Genomic DNA, 19,046 nt, shown 5'->3' with positions numbered 1-19,046 from the left:
GTGCAGTTCTGTGTGTCTGTGTCTCACTGTCTGTGCAGTTCTGTGCGTGTATGTGTCTCACTGTCTGTGCAGTTCTGTTTGTCTGCATGTCTGTGTGTGTCTGTGTCTCACTGTCTGTGCAGTTGTGTGTGTCTGTGTCTCACTGTCTGTACAGTTCTGTGCGTGTATGTGTCTCACTGTCTTTGCAGTTCTGTGTGTGTCTGCATGTCTGTGTGTGTCTGTGTCTCACTGTCTGTGCAGTTGTGTGTGTGTGTCTGTCTCATTGTGCAGTTCTGTGTGTGTGTGTGTGTGTGTGTCTGTCTCACTGTGCAGTTTTGTATGTGTGTGTGTCTGTGTCACTGCCAGTTGTGTAGGTGCCAGGTGAGACATCCCAATACCCTACATATGAGTGGGAGGAGCTTTATATGCTTTAGCTCTTGACAACTTCTGAAATTCAATTTGTGAAATCCAATGGCAATTTGGAATTTATTTTCCTCATAGCCTTGCAATGGGCTGAGGCACAGGTTAAGTCTCCGGTTCAGGGTTAGGGCATGCCATTTTAAATGAAGTACTCCTTGTTGCCGTCGTCCACGGACTCCTGCAGTACTGGATCTCTCTTCAGCGCCGCGTCGGCGTCCTCGGCGAGCTCCGTGCCTTTGGCCTCGTTGGTGTGGTAGGTTCCCTTGTGCCGATAGATGTACCGGAGGAGCACGGCGACCAGGCAGAACAGCACCAAGATCACCGCAACGATGACACCTGGGGTGGGCGGGGCATCATTCAGGCACAACACAGAAGTGGAGGAACTGCCACTCTACTGTTCATTTGCAGAGGTTTAATCACATGATAAAGTATGTGACTAGACTTAGTATTATCTCTGTGTGTAAGGACTGTTATTCATTACATAAAGAGACAATTCCCCATTAAATGGCCACCACTACAATGAGAAACCGTGCGTAAGGCATTTTAAAGGTGCTTCTGTTCTGCTGTAACCTGCTACACCAGGGCAATCTCCTTTCTCTCCTACAAAGGGGCAGTAGTCCATAATTCTGCCTTTTGGTCGGTGTACTTTATGATGGTGTGTAACATATGAAATTATCGGAAACATCCACCTGCAGTCCCTGGGCAGGGACAGATCTAGAAAATATGCTTGCAGGGGGTTGATTGCGATTGGGCAGGGGGTAGACTGCGATTGGGCAGGGGGTAGATTGCGATTGGGCAGGGGGTAGACTGCGATTGGGCAGGAGGTAGACTGCGATTGGGCAGGGGCTAGATTGCGATTGGGCAGGGGGTTGATGCGATTGGGCAGGGGGTTGATTGCGATTGGGCAGGGGGTAGACTGCGATTGGGCAGGGGGTAGATTGCGATTGGGCAGGGGGTTGATTGCGATTGGGCAGGGGGTAGACTGCGATTGGGCAGGGGGTTGATTGCGATTGGGCAGGGGGTAGACTGCGATTGGGCAGGGGGTAGACTGCGATTGGGCAGGGGGTAGACTGCGATTGGGCAGGGGGTAGATTGCGATTGGGCAGGGGGTAGATTGCGATTGGGCAGGGGGTTGATTGCGATTGGGCAGGGGGTAGACTGCGATTGGGCAGGGGGTTGATTGCGATTGGGCAGGGGGTAGATTGCGATTGGGCAGGGGGTTGCGATCACAGACTGGGGTGAGATTCACCGTGAATACGTTGATTGTCAAAAAGAAAAAAGATTCGGCTAATTGATTTTGTCCAACAATCATTCGTGGTTATTTTTTCCCTGTAATTTTTAATCAAGGCCTGTGTGGAAAATAGCATAAACACTGCACACCTCTAGGGGTCCCCTGGACCTGCTCATGCCCAGGAAAGCTTTCCCTGTTGCCCCCACTTAAGATGGCCTTACACTCCACGACTTCTAGACAAGTAAAGTTTGGCATAGTCTCACATTTAACAACAATCATGGGTTTTCAGTCTTAGAGGTGCACACATCTTAAGATTCTGCAAAGACTGGGAATCATGCAGCTTCACACATTATGTGACTCTTAATAGTGAGGATTTTTAATCTTAGCCCTCCGGGGAGCAAATGTCAGACAAAGACAGAGCATCTATTGGCTGTTGGCAGTGTAGGATTATAAATTGCGTTGTTGACCATCACAAAGCTTTTGAGCCAAGACTAAAGACTTAATTAAACACTTAATTAAAAACACTCTCACAAACTGGAGCCGTCTTAATACGATCACACACTAATCGTGAGTCATTGCTCAAAATATCTTTAAAATGTTAAGTGTAAGGCCAGCATTAGATCCATCGCTGAACTCTGGGAGTAGATGAGGGTAGTATTTGTGTTGTGTTATTTTTCAGTGGCAGCATGTGTGTTGGATAATACTTCAGTTGCAGCAGTTGGGTTGGTTTGGGTTATTCTTCGTTGGCAGCCATTTTTGTTGGGTTATTCAGCACTAACAAACATCAGCATGGTGCATAAACAATAGACCTGCACTCCTGTACAGCACACTTCTTCCATACGGGGCTCATGATCAGTGCAAGCTTGGAAGCTGAGACATGAGATTACTTGATTTCACTCACCTACCAGGACGGCATTGAAGGCTCCATCTTCTACATCAGCACCTACTGAGGAATGAAAAGGGCCGTCAGATGCAGACCCCGACTCTACTGGAAAACTGAAGGGTGCACAGAGCATAAACTCAGCTGAGGATGAAGGAATTCAGAATTTCAAGTGTCAGCCAGCATCTAGCAAATAGCACCAACTGCTATTAGTTGAGCATCACCACCGATATTTATATGTAATTCAGGCTAAACGTGAGAACTTAATACAGACTCTCAGCAAAAACTGGCAAAAACCAAGCACAGATAATTAGGGAAAACATAGCACACTTGGAAAATCAATTGACAAAGGACTTGTTTGTAAGTGTTTTCGGTTGCAAATTTCTAGCATGCTAAATTCAGCCCAATGATCTTTACGGCACTGGTACATATGAGCGCTGTGCATGAAACGCGCAAGGAAGGTTCGGTCAGGAAACTCTTGCTGCAGGTGACCAGAGTGTTCAGTTCTATACATTTAGAAAGCAGTGATGGGGTCTCACAACTTTTGCATGTTAGTTTGGCTATTTGTGGAAATGGGTTATTTATAAAAATTCCCATTAATGGGACCCAGAATTACCCAGTTGGAGGAATCCACCTCAAACGCAGATGTTCAAGGCTCAGCTGTTCCATTAGACAACTGTGGCCTGAAGTCTGGGTGGGTCACACCAATCCCAGGCAACCACAGGTATCCACAGGCTGCGAGTCGTCATCAGTGAGAGATATACTGTAACTCTCCTCTGATTGGTGGTAGACATTAATTTATGTTTCCTAGGCCACAGTTCAATGCAGAAGCAGAAGTGGCTAATTTACGTAGTTTTATTTAGTGGCTATAACTAATCATTGGGATGTTACCGCCATGAATCCTTTAATAAAAATAACATCACAGAGATCAGCAAAGATGCTGCCTTCTGCATTGATTAGCCATCATCATCAAATCATCATGCCAGAAAACAGACTTACCTACATGAATGGCTGTGGTGGACTCGTCCAGACCTGTGTAAGCATAAAATGAAAACAGGAAAATACACCCATTTTAAACTAAACAGATACGTATATTCACTCATGGTGAGTATTTTTCACCGTAAAAGAAGGCAGTGAAAGGGATGGAGCAAGAGATGGAATAGTGTGGGTCTAGGACTGACCCCTGGGGCACTGCCTTGGTGACTGGTAAGGGCTGTGAGAACAGATGGTCTCATTTAACACACTGCATTCTGCCAGACAGTTAATGACAGTTAATAGTTAATGAACCAGCACTGTGAATGTTCAGACATACCTGTACATAGTTTGTGAACCAGCACAGTGAATGTTCACACACACCTATACAGATAGTTAATGAACCAGCACAGTGAATGTTCAAACACATCAATACTCCTCAGCCTGGATAGAATGGTCAACAGGATTGAAAGCTTTTTCAAGATCAGTGAAAATTAAGGCAGTCTTGCTTTGCATAAAGAGCAGTGTTGACATCATTCAAAACCTTGAGAGTTGCAGTGCTATAGCTATAACTGAAACAAAACCATACCAGATGGCATATCAAACAAAATCCCATGAAATGAATCAGTTGTTTGTTGAAATTTTTTTCTAACAGTTTCGATAAACATGGCAGAATTGAAATGGGTCTGTAACAATTAGGGTCAGCCTGATCCTCACCTTTGGACAGAGGATAAAGGGTGGAGGATTTCCAGGTCGTAGGTATTTCAGCTGAAAGAAAGGAAAGGTTGAACATTCTAAATACCCAAATTATTTTACATTTCTGAAAATCATGAATTTCGGACAGCCATTCGATGAGGGCAAAACACTGAAACTTTTGAATCTCTCACCGTCACCGTACACCACAAAGCTTTCTGACTGTAGTTGTTTATGTTGAAAGGAAGAAAAGATGAAAATGTCTCATCCAAGTCTTGCTGTAGTATTGATTTACTGTGTATGTACAGTTAACCCACAGTGGTCTGACTGTGTTCTGTATCTTTCGAGAAGGAGTGGTAACCCTCTGAATGTTTTCCTTTATGGGATTTAAATGTAACCAACCGCAAGAGAGAGTGCACAATTAAGGGTGCACTATTAATGAACTCCCAATTAGCTCAATGGTGAAGTCTTTCCAATGTGTACTCTCATAACAAATATCAAACAAGTTGCAGACAAATACAAAATGCTACAGAAAAAGCACAAAACTAATGACAGGTCAACGTCCACATGTATGGCAAGATAAGCAGAAACACATTTTGCATTAACAGGATATAACAGATCATGATGAATTAAAACAGCAGCGTGTTTCTGAGACAGAACCCATAAGACTGTTTTTAAAGGCAGGTAGAGGGGTAAAATTGTCCATATTTATGCTTTTTTAAGGGCAGTCATATAGCAGCTGAGAAACTGAAAGACGACTGACCCCATGAAGTCCTTACAATGGGGACACTGAGCTTAATGAATTTAGCTGATTGAGTATTATAATAAGAGGATGACATTTTTAAAAATCAGATCACACATATATGAAGGGGTCAAACCAAGCAGAGTCTAAGTGTCAGCCAGTGGAACTTGTGTCGTGTGTAAGGATGGCCAGTTAACGGATGCATAAAGTTGGAAATGGTGTGTTTTGTAAGGGGCACTAGTAGAAGATCTGATGGCAGACTGGTAGAGCACATAAAGATGCTGAAGTGTATCCTTAGATGCTGATTTATAAATGACTTCACCATAATCTAGAATTGGAAGAATTGGATTAAATTGGACTAAGAGTAATTTGGCTGATGAAGTGAAGGATGAGTGATTGTGATGTAGAAAACTGAGACTGGGTTTTATTTTTGTCTGCAAATTCAAAAGGGTCCATGAAGGATAAGGTGTTATCAAGCAAAAAACCCAAATATTTATAGCATGTGACTGTCTCTGTTCTGTTGGGTGTAGAAACTGTGCTGCGTGGGCTAAAAGAACTTTTCCCAACCACATGACCTTAGTCTTTGATATATTCAAAACAAAGTGAAGTGTTGAGAAAGCCTGAGGTCTATTAAAACAGTCCTGATGGGTGTGAAGTACAGATTGAGATGAAGGGCCTACTGCATACAGTATTGTGTTATCAGCATGTACATGGACAGATGAGTTTCCAGCAACTCTGGGAATGTTGTTGATGCACATACAGAATAGTGTGGGTCTAGGACTGACCCCTGGGGCACTGCCTTGGTGACTGGTAGGGGCTGTGAGAACAGATGGTCTCATTTAACACACTGCATTCTGCCAGACAGTTAATGACAGTTAATAGTTAATGAACCAGCACTGTGAATGTTCAGACATACCTGTACAGATAGTTAATGAACCAGCACAGTGAATGTTCAAACACATCAGTACTCCTGGATAGAATGGTCAACAGGATTGAAAGCTTTTTCAAGATCAGTGAAAATTAAGGCAGTCTTGCTTTGCATAAAGAGCAGCGTTGACATCATTCAAAACCTTGAGAGTTGCAGTGCTACAGCTATAACTGAAACAAAACCATACCAGATGGCATATCAGACAAAATCCCATGAAATGAATCAGTTGTTTGTTGAAAATCTTTTCAAACAGTTTCGATACACATGGCAGAATTGAAATGGGTCTGTAACAATTAGGGTCAGCCTGATCCTCACCTTTGGACAGAGGATAAACGGTGGAGGATTTCCAGGTCGTAAGTATTTCAGCTGAAAGAAAGGAAAGGTTGAACATTTTTAAATACCCAAATTATTTTACGAATCTGAAAATCATGAATTTCGGACAGCCTTACCAACAACACTACAAATATGATGTGACTTGATCACCAATAAGTAGGCTTTTGATTGTAGCTGCATATATGTACATGATATGGCCAATAACATTGATGCTGCCACAAAAACACACTTTGTATGCAAATACATACAGCTGAATAGATGGGTCAGTCTGTATGGGGTCTGCTGCTTTGAATCACGGTATTTAACTCAAAATCATAAGCGAGGAACACTACATTTCCAAAAGTATGAGGACACCTGAACATCACAACTATAGGTACTCGTTGAACATCTCATTCCAAAACCATGGGTATTAATATGGAGTTGGTCCCCCCTTTGCTGCTGTAACAGCCTCCACTCTTCTGGGAAGGCTTTCCAGTAGACTTTGGAACATGGCTGCGGGGATTTGCTTCCATTCAGCCACAAGTGAGGTTAGTAAGGTTGGGCACTGATGTTGGGTGTTAGGCCTGACTCGCAGTCAGCATTCCATTTCATCCCAAAGAAGTTTGATGGGGCAGAGGTCAGGGGTACGTGCAGGCCAGTGATGTTCTTCCCCACCAAACTCTTTAAGCACCTTGCTTTGTGCACGGAACCATTGTCATGCTGAAACAGGAAAAGGCCTTCCCCAAACTTTTGCCACAAGAATGGCAACAGAACGTCTCTAGAATGTCATTGTACGCTGTAGCATTAAGATATACATTCACTGGAACTAAGGGTCCTAGCCCAAACCATGAAAAACAAACCCAACCATTATTATTCCTACAAAAAACTTTACAGTGAGCGCTATTTGGGCCAGGACAGTTGGCACTATGCATTCTGCCAAACACAGATTTTTAAGTGAAGTAAGTGTACACAAATGCATGTGATCAATCAAACTGCTTTTCTTCATATGTGTTTATTACCAGTAAGTATAGCAGCCAGATTGATAATGTTTTTTTCCCAAAGGGATGACATAAGAGCACAGTCATTTTCCATTTAAAATGTACATTACTTACTGTGTTTGCACAAGAGAAGTACTTGCTAATAGCCTACTTGAAAATAGAATTTCTGATTGGTAGTTCTAATTACCTTGTACACCTGTGGTGATGCTATAGAGTTGGGACCATAAGCCTTCGATTGGTGTGCAGCACCATTCGATGAAGGCAAAACACTGAGACATTTGAATCTCTCACCGTCACCGTACACCACAAAGCTTTCTGACTGTAGTTGTTTATGTTGAAAGGAAGAAAAGATGAAAATGTCTCATCCAAGTCTTGCTGTAGTATTGATTTACTGTGTATGTACAGTTAACCCACAGTGGTCTGACTGTGTTCTGTATCTTTCGAGAAGGAGTGGTAACCCTCTGAATGTTTTCCTTTATGGGATTTAAATGTAACCAACCGCAAGAGAGAGTGCACAATTAAGGGTGCACTATTAATGAACTCCCAATTAGCTCAATGGTGAAGTCTTTCCAATGTGTACTCTCATAACAAATATCAAACAAGTTTCGAACAGTTTCGATACACATGGCAGAACGGAAATGGGTCTGTAACAATTAGGGTCAGCCTGATCCTCACCTTTGGACAGAGGATAAACGGTGGAGGATTTCCAGGTCGTAGGTATTTCAGCTGAAAGAAAGAAAAGGTTGAACATTTTTAAATACCCAAATTATTTTACAAATCTGAAAATCATGAATTTCGGACAGCCTTACCAACAACACTACAAATATGATGTGACTTGATCACCAATAAGTAGGCTTTTAATTGCAGCTGCATATATGTACATGATATGGCCAATAACATTGATGCTGCAACAAAAACATGCTTTGTATGCAAATACATACAGCTGAATAGATGGGTCAGTCTGTACGGGGTCTGCTGCTTTGAATCACGGTATTTAACTCAAAATCATAAGCGAGGAACACTACATTTCCAAAAGTATGAGGACACCTGAACATCACAACCATAGGTACTCGTTGAACATCTCATTCCAAAACCATGGGTATTAATATGGAGTTGGTCCCCCCTTTGCTGCTGTAACAGCCTCCACTCTTCTGGGAAGGCTTTCCAGTAGACTTTGGAACATGGCTGCGGGGATTTGCTTCCATTCAGCCACAAGTGAGGTTAGTAAGGTTGGGCACTGATGTTGGGTGTTAGGCCTGACTCGCAGTCAGCATTCCATTTCATCCCAAAGAAGTTTGATGGGGCAGAGGTCAGGGGTACGTGCAGGCCAGTGAAGTTCTTCCCCACCAAACTCTTTAAGCGCCTTGCTTTGTGCACGGAACCATTGTCATGCTGAAACAGGAAAAGGCATTCCCCAAACTTTTGCCACAAGAATGGCAACAGAACGTCTCTAGAATGTCATTGTATGCTGTAGCATTAAGATTTACATTCACTGGAACTAAGGGTCCTAGCCCAAACCATGAAAAACAAACCCAACCATTATTATTCCTACAAAAAACTTTACAGTGAGCGCTATTTGGGCCAGGACAGTTGGCACTATGCATTCAGCCAAACACAGATTTTTAAGTGAAGTAAGTGTACACAAATGCATGTGATCAATCAAACTGCTTTTTGTTATATGTGTTTATTACCAGTAAGTATAGCAGCCAGATTGATAATGTTTTTTTCCTAAAGGGCTGACATAAGAGCACAGTCATTTTCCATTTAAAATGTACATTACTTACTATGTTTGCACAAGAGAAGTACTTGCTAATAGCCTACTTGAAAATAGAATTTCTGATTGGTAGTTCTAATTACCTTGTACACCTGTGGTGATGCTATAGAGTTGGGACCATAAGCCTTCGATTGGCGTGCAGCACCATTCGATGAAGGCAAAACACTGAGACATTTGAATCTCTCACCATCACCGTACACCACAAAGCTTTCTGACTGTAGTTGTTTATGTTGAAAGGAAGAAAAGATGAAAATGTTTCATCCAAGTCTTGCTGTAGTATTGATTTACTGTGTATGTACAGTTAACCCACAGTGGTCTGACTGTGTTCTGTATCTTTCGAGAAGGAGTGGTAACCCTCTGAATGTTTTCCTTTATGGGATTTAAATGTAACCAACCGCAAGAGAGAGTGCACAATTAAGGGTGCACTATTAATGAACTCCCAATTAGCTCAATGGTGAAGTCTTTCCAATGTGTACTCTCATAACAAATATCAAACAAGTTTCGAACAGTTTTGATACACATGGCAGAATTGAAATGGGTCTGTAACAATTAGGGTCAGCCTGATCCTCACCTTTGGACAGAGGATAAACGGCGGAGGATTTCCAGGTCGTAGGTATTTCAGCTGAAAGAAAGGAAAGGTTGAACATTTATAAATACCCAAATTATTTTACAAATCTGAAAATCATGAATTTCGGACAGCCTTACCAACAACACTGCAAATATGATGTGACTTGATCACAAATAAGTAGGCTTTTAATTGCAGCTGCATATATGTACATGATATGGCCAATAACATTGATGCTGCCACAAGATGGGTCAGTCTGTACGGGGTCTGCTGCTTTGAATCACGGTATTTAACTCAAAATCATAAGCGAGGAACACTACATTTTCAAAAGTATGAGGACACCTGAACATCACAACCATAGGTAACTGCACACACACATTACCTACAACACTGCACACACACATTACCTACAGCACTGCACACACACATTACCTACAGTACTGCACATTGATTACCTATTTCACCATTACAACCATGTGGATTATGATACAGCCAGAAAGAGTAGCAAATGATCACTTGTAGGCTTGTCAAATGGGACTGAATGACTTGCTGTGAGCAGTGAGAACCTGATAGAGGATGGTATTCTTTCTTCCGGTGTATAGCACTGAACAATTTCTGAAAAAATAAACTAAATAAATTGTCACTCGATCAAAGAGGTAGATTAATTATCAATTGGTGGGCGAAATTAAAATGGATGCGAAAACATGGATCAAGTTGACAATTGCATTGCATGTAAGGCATGCAGGTTTTTGTAGCATGCCGCAAAACCATTTGAGGAGCATGTTAACTGCTGTAAATGAAATAAATATAAATAAATATACATATAATGAGAGAGGCCATAAGCAGATGGTGCCTGTGGACGTGAGTAAGTGCAGGGAAAGTGGGCTTGTACGAGAGAGAGTGAGTCTGCTTTTATCACGAACGCAAGGCCACTGTGAGTCAGGACTCCTCCTGCAGCCTCTCTCTCTGGAGCTGTGTGATAAACGCACACACACCCCTTAATCTTTGGGGCCGCAACTCAGCCAGACGTGCTCTCTCTCTCTCTCTCTCTCTCTCTCTCTCTCTCTCTCTCACACTCTCTATGTCTCTCTCTCTCTCCTTGTGCAAGAAAACATATCTGAGGTGGCACTGCCAAAAAACTGATCTCCCTGTACACGAAATGTTCATGTTTGGAAGAATAACCAGTTAGTAACTGAAACATTGTGAACAAAAGAAATTGACTAATACCACAAATTCTTTTTTTTTTGCCCAAACTGTGGAATGCGCCAATGCTGTGCTAAGCGTACCCGGGCAGGGAGCAGTGCGGGTGAATATCTCTGCCTCCTCCTGCCCCTGCCTCCTTGTGCCCTTGCCCCTTCCTGCCCCTGCCCCCTTTTCGCTAAAAAGTAAAAACTGGTGACAGATGCTTGCCCCTCTTTTTCTCTCTCATCAGGGCCAGCATTTCAGTTTTTTGCCGGCTTATGAACTATAAAAGGCACCATTTCTGTTCTCCACGCAATTCTTTGTTGAATATGTATAGAATTGGCTGCTGTCTGAAAGAAACCCACAAGCCACTGCAGACATCACCCAGAAAAGTACTTGCTGTTCAGGTTTGAGGAGATTTTAGTCTGTGCAAAAAACACCGATATCATAAACAACCGACCAGCCTCATACTTTAACGTCAGTAGCTGAGCTGGAAGCGGAATATGCTGTCTCAATCAACTGAATTTCTACAACCACCAAGCAGGAGACACACCCAAAGTTCACTCCGATGAAAATTATAAGTCCTTAATTAAAATTTTGCATTGCAGTTTCCCCCTTATTGTAATTTACTCTGATGAAATGAAATTTAGAAAGGTATTTCTCTAATACACTAGCCGTGTTGTGGTGCAAACGCTCGTGGGATTGCACATTAAGAGTCTGACACGTATGGTGGGAAGCTTTTTTTTTTTTGCTGGAGTGGTGGGATCATTTGGAAAGGGAAGAGGGGGTAAGTTCAGCTGTGCGGAACATTCTCGACAGGAATCGCTGCTGGTGTTTGGAGAGGGTTTTGTTCAGGCAGGACAGCTCCGGAGAGCAGCTGACACCGACACCAGGCCTCTGTGGAAGCCTCATCTGTTTCCTCTTCCACTGAACCTGCTCCCACACAGCTGATACAGACACATCTCCTGGGGTCCTGCTCTTTCTCTGTCACACTCTGTCAGGCACTGGTGTGGTGCAGTAGTCTGCCTCTTCCTGCTTCTTTCAATAGGGCCGCTGTACAAAACTTCTCTTTTTAATCAAGAGCGCATCTGTTATGTCTGTTTAAGCAGAGGAATTTACTGGTGTACCGGCATATGTGTTACTATGCCTTTAAGAGTGTTTTGTGGGCGTGGCGGAGCTGGACAGCTTACGTGAGCGTGGTAACCGAGGTTAGAAAAAATAAAGTTAACTAAAACTCAGCTCCGGGTCTGGTCACTGTCTGAACATAATAGCATCCATCCCATGGGAACCAAACTTTGATTGGTGCGTGCTGCTTAAATTGCTTAATTTACCCACCACTTTAGCTTTATATTTGCTAATGATTCATCACATTAAATAATCATTTCAAAAGGTGTCATTTAAACATGAAGTGGCTTGTCACAGGCTCACATCTGCATTGGGTTCTGATTTAATCTGGCTACCTCAGCACCAATGCTTGTAAGGGCTGCAGATGGGTTCTGTCCGTGCCAGTGCTTGTGGAGATATAATTTGGTTCTGTCAGCAGCAATGCTTACAGGGCTGCAGTTTGCTTCTGCGGAGATACATTTTGGTTCTGTGAGCACTGATGCTTGGAAGGGCTGCAGTTTGGTTATTATCAAAATCAGTGCTAGCAGTTTGTGAAAATGCAACAGGATGCTACCTTCCTCAACCCTGCTTTGTTTTCACAACTGTTTTTTTCGTCCCTCAAACCTACTTAAATGGTTTGTCAGAGGTTCTTACACTTCCTCTTATCTTAATGAAAGCAGGCTTGTCTGTCCAGAGGAAGTGCCACGCAGAAGGTCTGGGGCCCTTTATCCTTCAGACTGTCACCATGGTGATCGCAGAACCACAGTAGCCTGTCACCAGCTCTGCACATGCGTGCTGTGGGATATCCGTTACTCTGATAGCTTGGCTGACATGTGAGGGCCTTTTTATTTTATTTTTTTAACTTATGCCCAGATTCATGTATTTTAACTTTTTCAGTCAGGTCCCCCTTTGCAATGTTTTTTGAAATTTTAGGCCCCCCAAACAACTTTGGTTCTGCCTGGATACCATGTACTTAAAATGTGAAGTTCATGACTCAAGGACAATGATTCCAACACGGTTGACAGAATATCCAGGCTCCAGTGGACTGGAATCACTTTTCATTTTAGTTCCTGATGGACTTTTTTCCCCTTCAAACCCCTGAAACTCTAATACCCATAATTCCCTGCGATTTACAGAAACAAAGCCAGTAAACTAGCTACATACGCAATAAAGTTCCATTAGTTCCCCAGACGTAAACATTTTCCTTCCTTTAAAATATAGTGACACACTCAAAATCCAGAGTTACAAGTGCAACTATTTCTCAGCCCAGAGTTTGGTAGGTAGTTCTGGAGCAGAAGTGTAGACATTTAGGCATGTCTTTATCTTCTCCATGTCTACCCATTCCCTTCCATGTCAAAGAGTGGCAGATGTGCAGCAACTGCCACCTCCTACAGTACGTGTATGTGGGAAATTCTGGGAAATACAGCTCAGCAACAAGTTTGAGAAGAAGAACCAGATTTACTGACCGGTGCTGAGGAGGTTTGCCATTGTCTCTGTGTTGACCTGGAAGTTCGCTTGAGTGGCAGAAACTTCTGGAATGGCTGGACTTGTCGTTTCCGCCATAGCAGGCTGCTGTTGGGATTTTCTGAGGAGGGATTGAGAGGGACAGCTGATGGGGAGAAGGGAGAGGCCAGAAGGGGGGGGGGGGGGAAATCTTGAGTCTTACACCCTGGGGTGGGGGATCGGGACGTCTGCTCTGGTTTCAAACCGCTACAGAAGAGTGGAGAAAGGACGCTGCACATGTCAGTCCTTTCCTGCATTACAGGGACACTTGTAGTATGCCACAAGTAGTATGCCACTCCTGCCAATCTTAGATTTGGCTTACAATGTGTAAGCATTTATCAAATATAAATTTGACTTGTGTGTACGAATTAACCACATTACAAATGTGGAGTTAAATATTAAAAAGTAATCACTTCTCAAATGTGGAGGTGACTGAAGAAGTTTGAGAAGGCGTTGTTGGGAATTTCATAGTTGGAGAAGTAAACATATGAATAACTCATTTTGGAATGTGATCTTGTCTGAGATGGAGTTTTATGGAACCTTTATCAGCAACTAAGTCACTGCAACTGACAACTTTTGGAAGGAAAAACTGCAGCATGTTGAAAGTAAGACCCAAAGACAAGTTGTACTGTGACTTGCAAATCTCAGAATCTCTGCTGAAGCATCACCATCATAAGCTGCAAATTTCCAAGAGCAAGTACATTGATCAACACGTGTCTCATAGCAAAACCTGCACGACAATAAAAAATTAATTCACATGCAAAAACACGGATACAACTGCATATGCAAAAGCCTGTGATGAGTCATTTCTCTTGGTGAATCTGTGATGTCATGAAAAACAACAGAAACGGTATTCTTTAGAGTTCTATTATTTGAAATGTGTCTTTTTTTCTTCTTCTGTGGTTGACGCCTCTGTTGACTGGTCAGTGTGATATGATGTGACATTGTTTTTGTTTTGTGCCACTTTCTGGAAAAGAGAAGAGCGATCGGACTTGACTAATGCTAGCGAGTGGCTAACTAATGTCATTCTATCCTTTATGTCAACAGTGGCTGTGTTCCACTCCAGTTTTGGGTCCACCCTCATGCACTTCACTTGCAAACTTCACTCAGGAGGATGTGACACAGCCAGTAAAACAGGAGTATACACTTAGCAAGTGGGAGGGAGCAAGGGCGGAGTGGGTCATTTGATTTGGGACCCACTTCACCCAATTTATACTCAGAGGGGCCCTGGGAGATGACCTTACTGCTGCATAACGCTTTATCAGTCATGTACCATGCGCTTTATCAGTCATGTACCGTGGGCCCCAAAACTTTTCTGTGACCTTACTGTACGTTTAGACGGATGATTTGCCCATTCACTCAACCTGGCGCCATTTACATTTCTGGATTATCAATCAAGCATTTGTTTAACTGGATAACAAACATCAATAAAACATCAATAAATATAGAGTTTTGTGTGCTATAATGTTTTTTCTTTGTCATAAAACTGTGCAGCATTTAAATGTAGTCCTGGTTGGTGCACTGGAAAAAAGGGGACCGTAAAGCATTACCTTTAAACCGAACAATACTCTCTACCTGTTTTCTTTATTTTTTATTTAACTATGAAACAATTTAGTAAATAATCAAGACCAAGCCTATAATGATTATGAAATTATAATGACAGAGATAACTATAATGAGAGATTGTCAAGGATGGCGATTACCTGAATAATTGATAAAAATTAACTGAAATAACTGAATAACAATCTCACATTAAAGAACGTAATTCATTTTAAGAAGGCACTCGAAAGTCAAAATGATTTCAACACTAGAAAACATGAATTTAAAGAGTAAAACCTCTGCTAAGTTGCTCGAACCAGCATGGAGCACAACATATAATTCAGACTATAAAACCGCACATTGTATGAATCAATTGTTTGATTTTTCATCAAGCAAAGTACATGGAAACAGATTGAGAGTACTCATTTAAAGGTAAGATTACAAAGGGCCAGGTTCTACATGCCAATTTATGGCAGTCTTTAATATAATTTAAAGTTACAATCTCAAAGATATCCTTTTCATTCTCTTTGGTGGTACCAATGGCGAAAATCAGTAATTGCAGGTGTGTTTTTGGACCTCACTTCCCAGAGATCTAACCGGATCCAACCAGTGTCGCCTGTGTGAATGTCAGTTAGTTGGCACCTGGGCCACGCCAACTATAACACTTACTATTTACTGAATAAAAAATGGTTGTTATAAAAGTAACGTAACGTACATACTCATTCATTGTCTAACATTAGGCTAACTTAAGCTGTCGTTACACTGCCGAGCTGGGTTAAAATGCAGTAGCAGACCTTGGGTAGAATTAGTGATGATCAATTTCCACAGACGTTCTTTATCCACCTTTCGCCCGGTATGAACATTACACTGCAGAGAAGAATTTGCGGGATTCGCTGTGGCTCGTGCAATTATGTATCTCGTGCACAATAAACAGTCTCGTGAATGATTGTTGTGTGATATTTTTGCCTTGCAAAATGTTACCCCTGATGTTTCTGGTTTTGCTAGCTAAACTGTTCGAGAATAAAACTGAGCTGGGTGTTAAATTAGCAATCAGAACAAGAATTTAGTTTTCTCCGGCTTGACATCTTTACACAGAAATCAGACCCAGCTCTGCTCCACCTATACCCTGGGTTAATGCTCTGTGTGAAGACGGCTTTATTCCGATCATTACAATATGTTGATGAACTTGATGGCAATGTAAATAACAGTAACGTTAAGTCCAGTTCAGATCAATGATTCGAAATGAGATGAAACGGTTTTAGAATGTTGCAGAGAAAATTGCAGCGGTGTGAACTGGTTAGTTGCAGAGTGTCTGAAGCCGTTGCCTGGGGTCTCAAAAGACCCACTTTGTCAAATCACCAAGTGCAGTTTTAGAACGTTTACAATCAGAAGTCTTGGAATTTTGCTAGTTGCATCCGTCTCGTTACGAATCATTGATCTGAACTGACCTTTAGTTAGCTACATTGCAACAAGGTAGCATTGCATTCGAGAGACGTTTTGCGAGGTCGATACCGGTCGGTAGCGTTAGGTAGCGTTTTTTCTAATTGTTAGCTGGTAAATGGTAAATGGACTGCATTTATATAGCACTTTTATCCAAAGAGCTTTACAATTGATGCCTCGCATTCACCAGAGCAATTAGGGGTCTGGTGTCTTGTTCAGGAACACTTCAACATGCCCAGGGCGGGAAATCGAACCGGCAACCCTCTGACTGCCAGACAAGCGCTCTTACCTCCTGAGCTATGTCGCCCCCAGCTGGCATTAGATTGTGTTAATTACATTAGCTAGCTAGCTAATGCAACGTTACCTGATATGAGAGATGGCTACTGTGCGCAACTTTGTCTAAACTAATATTGCCTTTCTTGACATGGTTCGGTAGCTAGCGTTAGCTGTGCAAATAGCTAGGCTAAGTAATTTAGTAACGTTACATTGTCATCAAATGTAATAAGAAATCTACATCAACAAATAATATGACCTCTCATGTTACACAAAAACTTTAGTATTCCATAATCCCTCCCCCCCCCCCCCCCCCCCCCCCCCAGACACCGGAAAAAAACAGTACGCCCCTCACACACAAGTGAGTTCAAGAGAGAGCCTATTGCGTTAGCTCTGTCTACCCTCTCTGGCGGACCAACCACTGATGGGTGATGGAAAACGCGTCACTATCTATGCGCCCCTTGTGATTTTTTCCCGGGAATGTCGCCACAGACACCCAGTTCTTTAATCATATATAATAATAATAATAATATAAATTAATATAATAATAGGCTCAATCACCATTGTGTTATCTAATTTGGCAATAGATAGTAACTTAACAAACATTTATTTTAATGAAAATCTTTGAGATTATTACTTTAACTATGAAATCCAATATAACAAACTACTACTGGATTAATTTGCACCTTTAATTTACAGTATGATACCGCAATAAATATGAATGCGATTTTTGCTAAACAGGAAGTTCGCTGTGAATTGTTGGCAATATGAGCTTGCAGAGTCTGCAGCTTATGAGGATGCAGCAAAAGTTGGACCGATATACAGCCAGTGCTTGTCAGTGGAGTCTGATTTAGCTTTTGCCTGGCACCAAATATTTACCTGTGTCCATTGGACTGTATATATAGTGAGCTCCATAATGTTTGGGACAAATGCATTTTTATTTTCTTCTTGATTTGGCTACATAGTCCACAATTTTAGTAATTTTTGTAATTAATCAAATTATTTTATAAAAGGGTATTTTTTAAAATACATTTTGGTTTCACCTCGTAAAAATTCCAACACTTTATATACATAGTACCCCAATTCAGGGCACCAAAATGTTTGGGACAAATGGCCTCACAAGTGTTTCTGATAGTCAGGTGTGTTCAGTTGCTTCCTTAGCGTAGGTACAAGGGAGCCTTCAGTATCTAGTCTTGTTTCTAGGCTTTCGATTGCATTTGGAATCTGTCATTGGCGTTTGTCAGCATAAGGACCAGAATTGTGCAAATGGAAGTCAAGGAAGCCATTATGTGGCTGAAAAATAAGAAAAAAACAGTCCAAGACATAGGCCAAACCTTATGCTTACAGAATCAACTGCTGAAATAATTTTTTTTCCCAATCAATTCTACATGAGGTATATTTATATATTTTTCAGCACATTAATTATTTTGACATTGTATTTAATATAGAAAGTGCCTGTAGAAAGATGACACCTCACCTTCTCCATGCTTTGATGTGTGTTTAATTGCATCATGTTGCTTAAAATGGTGGTACATAGTTTCATTATGACCAATCCTTATTTCTACATTGGGAGCATGAAATTACTTTCACTAGTCATATTTTTTAAAATTCCCATAGGTTGCTACATAAATTGTTTAAAGCAAACCAAAATATGCATTCATGATTTCACTGTATTTAATTTGTATCATATTGCTTTTTCCATGTTGGTGCATGAAATTAGTTTTAATGCTTATATATTTTTTTTAGATGTCACACAACTGAACTTAATCAATTGCTAGATGTGTCTACTCCAGCTCTTGCTGAAACAGATATCCCCTTTGAAATGTGATGTCAAAATGACCACATGATACTGAGACAACGAGCCTATTTGTCTTAATGTGAAAAGAGTTCAACTCAAAAAAAGTTTACATCCTTTTTTGAAAGACTCACCAAGTTTCCAGACTCAAGTGCCCACAAATGTCCTCTCAGTCGTTTGGTGTTTACTTGAAATGGAGCTCAAGAAAGCGTGAGGCTGTTCCAATCGGAGTTTAGGTTACTGGCCTGACTCTTCTGTCACAGTCCGCGTGCTGCTTTTTATTATTTTTCTCTTCCTGTAGGCCAGAACCATTGCCTGTGAACTTCTCTGCTTATCCCCTTGCTAATTATTTCTTCCCCTCAGACCAATGGTGGGACAGACCCCACCCCTGATATGCAAACCGTCTGCAGCTGTTCTGACAGTAGGCTTAGAGGGAGGAGCAACGGAGAGAGGGAGAGAGAAGGGGGGGAGGGGGGGGTGGGTGGAAATGGAGGGAGAACAGAGTGGGAGGAGTGTAGAGTGGGAGCGGGTCTCGAACATCTAGCCGGGCGTTTGTTGTGGAGGAAAGGGGTGAATGACAGTAAAAGTAACCATTTGCTGTGGGGAAGGAACGAGGTGAGGCTGATCCCTCTATTTGAAGCCTGCCGGCTTGCAGAGCTGTCTGAATCAGAAGGCTTGCAGCTCTGATGTGTGTGTGCCAGGATCTCAGCCTTTAAC

At 42.0% G+C, this 19,046-nt stretch overlaps 1 protein-coding gene across 10 annotated transcripts; it reads right to left on the bottom strand.

Annotated features, from left to right (window-relative positions):
* Positions 1-432: 432 nt before the first annotated feature.
* On the bottom strand, positions 433-18,746 carry LOC118214663 (glycophorin-C-like). Of its 10 annotated transcripts, none has more exons than XM_035394799.1 (9): positions 18,464-18,741; positions 13,247-13,389; positions 9,501-9,551; positions 7,831-7,881; positions 6,161-6,211; positions 4,200-4,250; positions 3,510-3,542; positions 2,532-2,573; positions 433-735 (listed from the first exon to the last, which is right to left on the bottom strand). In XM_035394799.1, exons 2-9 carry the CDS (start codon positions 13,341-13,343, stop codon positions 539-541), a joined length of 573 nt encoding a protein of 190 aa, XP_035250690.1. In that variant the 5' UTR covers positions 13,344-13,389; positions 18,464-18,741; the 3' UTR covers positions 433-538. The 10 variants fall into 10 exon arrangements, with proteins under 10 accessions (XP_035250690.1, XP_035250689.1, XP_035250687.1 ...); XM_035394798.1 differs by having other exon boundaries at positions 2,532-2,576; positions 13,247-13,490; positions 18,464-18,740; XM_035394796.1 differs by having other exon boundaries at positions 2,532-2,576; positions 18,464-18,739.
* Between the last annotated feature and the right edge of the window lie 300 nt (positions 18,747-19,046).

This window comes from Anguilla anguilla, chromosome 15 (genome assembly GCF_013347855.1).
Source record: "Anguilla anguilla isolate fAngAng1 chromosome 15, fAngAng1.pri, whole genome shotgun sequence".
In the NCBI taxonomy this organism is placed as follows: Eukaryota; Metazoa; Chordata; class Actinopteri; order Anguilliformes; family Anguillidae; genus Anguilla; species Anguilla anguilla.
Note: the sequence above shows the minus strand (reverse complement) of the source record. Positions and strands in the feature narration are given on the sequence as shown.